Source organism: Camarhynchus parvulus, unplaced genomic scaffold (assembly GCF_901933205.1).
Source record: "Camarhynchus parvulus unplaced genomic scaffold, STF_HiC, whole genome shotgun sequence".
In the NCBI taxonomy this organism is placed as follows: Eukaryota; Metazoa; Chordata; class Aves; order Passeriformes; family Thraupidae; genus Camarhynchus; species Camarhynchus parvulus.
The window spans coordinates 14833-20498 of NW_022148414.1; the positions used below are offsets into that span (position 1 = coordinate 14833).

The 5666-nt window shown below is 53.0% G+C and overlaps 1 protein-coding gene across 1 annotated transcript; it reads right to left on the minus strand.

Annotated features, from left to right (window-relative positions):
- Positions 1 to 3008: 3008 nt before the first annotated feature.
- On the minus strand, positions 3009 to 3941 carry LOC115916732 (olfactory receptor 14J1-like). Its single transcript, XM_030970471.1, has one exon. The coding sequence runs from the start codon at positions 3939 to 3941 to the stop codon at positions 3009 to 3011; it is 933 nt and encodes a 310-aa protein (XP_030826331.1).
- Positions 3942 to 5666: the final 1725 nt, after the last annotated feature.

Here is a 5666-nt window from a genome sequence, read left to right on the forward strand (position 1 = left end):
GGGGGTTTGGGGTCCTTCCTTGGAAATTGTCATCTCTGACACCCCTCGTGCGCCTGAGTGGCGAGGGGACAGTGGGTCCCAAGGGGTCTGCCTTTGGTTTGCAGCCCAAGGGGGGTGTTGTCAAGACAATGATGGGAAGGGCACCTTCTGCATCTGCATTGCAGACGCAGAAAGCCTTCATGGCTCGTTTGCTTTGGGGAACAAATGTTCCCAAACGCGAGATGGAATTTCTCGGGGGTGCTTCTATTCCCTCACTGCTGGCATGTGTCAGTGGTTCTAGGGAATGGAGGCCTTTGGCCACCCCTTCTGCCAAACTGGCAGCTGGGTGGTGGCCTGTGTTAATGCAGAGCTTGCCTGAGGGGCCTGGCCCCCCAGGGTCTCTCTCAGGCTCCTCTGCTGCTTGCTGTTTAAAAAAAAAAAAAAAAATTAATAAAAAAGGGTTGAAATACCTGCAGCAGCAGCTCAAAAAGCATTGAAGGGCCAAAACCTAGCTTCAGCCCAAGTTGTTCAATAAAGGGCTGTGTCTAAGACATTTTAGAAACTTTTTTAAAAATTGTTTGGAACTGTTTGATAACTATTGATGGATTCTCTGCAGCAAGTCTGTTTCAGGACCAAAAGAGACTTTCAGATATGACAAAGAAGAACATCTTCAGTCCATGGACTTTTTCCTGAAACTCAGCTGTTGGGACTTGGACTTTGTTTTGCATTGTTTTTGCATTTTCTTATATTGTAAGGTTGTTTTAGTAGTATCATAGAATTTTATGTTTTACAGGTGAAGAAATTCCCTGTTCATCCCACAGAAGCACATGATTGAGTTTGATTGGCAACAGATAACCTGTCAGGTGTTTGTTTTTTCCTCTGCATGGCTCAGCAGAGAAAATTACAAACATTTTTCTTTTAATTTTAATTAAATTTAAAAGGGTGACATGTCACAGACATCCTTTTCACAAAAATCCTTTCTTTAGGATTTTTTCCTTCTGGGAAGCTGAGGCCCCAGAAACAAAAGGTAAACAATAGGTTATCTGCTTCTGTGGAATGCAACAGGCCAGTTCTGGATTGGCCCAGATTGAGTGTTTGGAAATAATGGCCAATCCACAACTGAGCTCTCTCGGACACAGTCCGAGAGAGCAAGGGTTGTTGATCAGTCTTTACTTTCTATTCTTAGGTAGTTAGCAGCTTCTGGAAACTCTCCTTTTCTTTTTCTTTTTAGTATAGTATAATATATATATATCATAACTTAATAAATCAAGCCTTCTGATCATGGAGCCCATCTCGTCTCTTCCTTCACCCCGAAAACCTTGTGGCCAACCGGCGACAGCCCACGGCTTGGGCAGGTTCCCTCCTCGCTGGGAGATTTAAGAGCTGGCTGGAGGCTGGGCCCAGAGAGTGCTGGGGATGGTGCTGCACCCAGCTGCTGTCCAGGCACTGGTGCTGTCCCCAGGGATCTGTGCTGGGCCCAGCCCTGTTTAATATCTTCACTGATGATCTGGCTGAGGGGATCGAGTCCCCCATTCCCAAATTGCAGATGGCACCAAGCTGGGTGTGAGTGTGGATCTGCTGGAGGGCAGGACAAGAAGACACAGCCTTAAGCTGCACCAGGGGAGGTTCAGGCTGGACAATAGGAAGAAGTTCTTCACAGAAAGGGTGAGTGGGCATTGGAATGGGCTGGCCAGGGGGGAGGTGGCAGAGTCACTGTCCCTCTCCAGTGGCACTCAGTGGCATGGTCTGGGTGACAAGGCAGTATTAGGGCATTGGTTGGACTTGATGATCCCAAAGGTCTTTTCCAGCCTATTTGATTCTGTCATTCTGTGATGATTGGGACACTCTGGGGCCATTGTGACACTGCAGGGCCTTGTGGAACTAAGGGAACCATGGTGACACCGTGCAGCCCCACAGAACCAGGGGTCCATTGTGGTGCTGTGGGGCCAAATGGAACCAGGGAGTGCACGGTGACACTCTGGGTCCTTGTGGAACCACAGAGGCCATTGTGACACTGCAGGGCCTTGTGTAACCAAGGGGTTTCACCATTTTGACTCTGCAAAACAAAGGAGACCATTGGGAGACTGCAGGGCCCAGTGGAACCAAGGGGCCGTTCTGACACTGCAGGGACTTGTGGAACCAAGGGGACATTGTGACACTGCGGGATCCTGTGTAACCAAGGGGCCACTGTGACACGATGGGGACTCAAGGGATCTGGAAGAACGTTGTGACACTGTGTGGCCTCGTGGAAACAAGGAGTCCATTGTGACACTGAGGGGACTTGTGGAACCACAGAGACCATGGTGACAGTGTGGGACCTCATGTAACCATGGGGCCCTTGTGACACCCTGAGGCCCCAAGGAACTGAGGTGACACCAAGGTGGGTGTGAGTGTTGATCTGCTGGAGGGTAGGAGCGCTCTGCACAGGGCCCTGGACAGGCTGGATCCAGGGCCCAAATCCAACAAGGTGAGGTTTAACAAGTCCAAGTGCCAGGTCCTGCACTTTGGCCACAACAACCCCTGCAGCACTACAGGCTGGGGACAGAGTGGCTGGAGAGCAGCCAGGCAGAAAGGGACCTGCAGGGACTGATGGACAGCAGGCTGGACAGGAGCCAGCAGTGTGCCCAGGTGGGCAAGAAGGCCAATGGCTCCTGGCCTCGATCAGGAATGGTGTTGCCAGCAGGAGCAGAGCTGCTGTGCAAGCACTGACCTTCCCCAGCTCTGCACACTGACAATGCTGCTGCAATCCTAGAGAAGGGAACACAAGGGAATCATTTCAGAAAACTTTGCTGGGAGATTTTTTAGTTCATTTAAAACAACTGAGATCGCAGCCCCTCACTGACACAGTCTGTGGCTACAGGGACAGTTCAGAGAAACAAAATGAGAAATGTCAAAACCAATGGCTTTACTTTGTGGACAATATTAAAAAACTAAAACAGTGAAAAAAAAGGACAAACACACAACCAAATCCAAAAGAACTATAAAAGATGACTTTTATTACAAGTGATTTGCAGAAATTGGCCAGCAGTTTATTTTTCCTGAAACCATCCAGTCATCAGTCTCCACACTGCAGCCTTGAGCTCCTGGTTCCTCAGGCTGTAGATGAGGGGGTTCAGGGCTGGAGGCACCACCAAGTACAGAACTGACAGGGCCAGATCCAGGGATGGGGAGGACATGGAGGGGGGCTTCAGGTAGGCAAATATGGCAGTGCTGACAAACAGGGAGACGACAGCCAGGTGAGGGAGGCAGGTGGAAAAGGCTTTGTGCCGTCCCTGCTCAGAGGGGATCCTCAGCACAACCCTGAAGATCTGCACATAGGAGAAAACCATGAACACAAAACAGCCAAATGCCAAAAACACACTAACAGCAAGAAGTCCAAATTCCCTGAGATAGGATTTTGAGCGGGCAAGCTTGAGGATCTGTGGGATTTCACAGAAGAACTGGCCCAGGGCATTGCCATGGCACAGGGGCAGGGAAAATGTATTGGCTGTGTGCATGAGAGCATTGAGAAAGGCACTGGCCCAGGCAGCTGCTGCCATGTGGGCACAAGCTCTGCTGCCCAGGAGGGTCCCGTAGTGCAGGGGTTTGCAGATGGACACGTAGCGGTCGTAGCACATGATGGTCAGCAGGGAATACCCTGATGTCATAAAGAATAGAAAGAAAAAGAGCTGAGCAGCACATCCTGTGTAGGAGATGTCCCTGGTGTCCCAGAGGGAATTGTGCATGGCTTTGGGGACAGTGGTGCAGATGGAACCCAGGTCGCTGAGGGCCAGGTTGAGCAGGAAGAAGAACATGGGCGTGTGCAGGTGGTGGCCGCAGGCTACGGCGCTGATGATGAGGCCGTTGCCCAGGAGGGCAGCCAGGGAGATGCCCAGCAAGAGGCAGAAGTGCAGGAGCTGCAGCTGCCGCGTGTCTGCCAATGCCAGCAGGAGGAAGTGCCTGATGGAGCTGCTGTTGGACATTTGCTGGGGCTGCACATGGGGACCTGTTCATGGAGAAAGGACAGTGACAAGTCAGCAGAGGCTGCTTTGAGCCAAACCTGGGCCATTCCCTGCAGACTGTCCCACTGGGACTCACCCACCCTTGTTCCTGCTCTGGGAAAACCTTCACCCAGGTCCCTGCCTGAGCTCCAGTTGTGCTGGCTGAGTGTGCCAGGAGCAGCCAGGCCTGTGCATGGGGGCTCTCGAGGAGCCATCCCTGCCCTACTGCCCTGGGTTTGTGGCAGAGGGACAAGGCTGGATATTCAGGATTTGTCAGGGGAATCACTCCTAATGCAGAAAGGCTTGGTAGCATCTGCACTCCCAGTTCTATAGGACATGGATGGCAGGAGTTCATTTAAGGAATTTTTTCTGCCCACACATCATTGCTGGCTCTCTGAGGTCAGAAATCCCCAGCATTTCTGCTGCACTCAGAGTTTGCCACTGAGAGATGGGACAGGCAAAGGATTCCCTGTGGCTGAGGGAAGGTGAGGGGCTGGATGGGCTTGTTCCCAGCTGCCCTGGCTTTGCACCTTTGGCTGCAATCAGAGCACAATCACACTCCCGGGTCACCCTGGGATAAACCAGACGCTGCCCAGAGCAGAGGGATCCCTGAATGTCTCACCCTCTCTAAAGGTCTCTGGGCAAGGTCTCAGCACCCCCTTGTGCCAAGGACACTCACGGCTCCCTGGGCAAACCCAGCAGCATTTCCTCAGCTCTGGCAGCTCTGCCCTTCCCCTGGGACATTCAGGGAACTCCCAGAGGCTCTGGCACAGATTTGCACCCAGGAGGGCAGCTCAGAGCCTGGAAGGGCACAGCAAGGAGATCCCTGGCTGTGCCCATGATGGGATCTCAGGGAGGGGGGCTCAGCTCATTCCCCTTTCCCATGGACTGCTCTGCCCACAGCCCCACAGGTGCCAGGGAAACTTGGACACCCCATTCCCATGGACAGCCCTGCCTGGCAGGAATGCCAAGGGCAGTGCCTGACTCAGCTGCTGCAAATGCCAGTGCCTCTCTGGGAGCAGCAGATAACAGTGACAATATCAGGGCAGGGCAGGACCAAGAGAAGATGTTGTGGGGCTGTGCCTGAGAGGGCAGGGCAGAGACAGCCGGGCACTCAGGACAGTGTTCCCGTGCCCAGCTGTGCCCGGCACCTCCCACACACCCACAGTGCCCTCCTGCCCCCAGCCCTGCTCTCTTCAGCCCCCTCTCCTGCCCTGAGCATCTCCCTGGGCCTGGACATTCCCTCCTGAGAGGAGCCCTGTCCCTGCCAGCGCTCACAGAGCCCATCCCAGCCTGTGTGCCCTGGCTGGGGCCCTACAGAAACCTGCCTGTGTGCAGGGCCCTGGCTGGGGCAGGCTCTGTGTGCAGCTGGGCAAGGGCAGCTCAGGAGGGCCCTGCTGGGCCCTGCAGAGGTGATGCTGCTGCTGCCCAGGGCTGAGGAGTGGCTGAGGGCCCTTTGGGAGGCTCCCAGCACAGAGACTGACCACCCAAAGTTACAGTTCTGGAGTCTCTGCAAATGTTCAAACATTGCTTTGGTAATCCTGTGTGTCCCTTTCAACTCAGAATGTTCTGTGATTGTGGGATTACAATTCCTGCTCTGCTTCTCTCATTCCCCTGTTGTCTATAATCAAAAGAGAAAAAAAAACAACCAAACCCTTGCAGCAGTGTTAGAACAGTAAAGGAAAAACCAGACGTTAATTGGAAGCA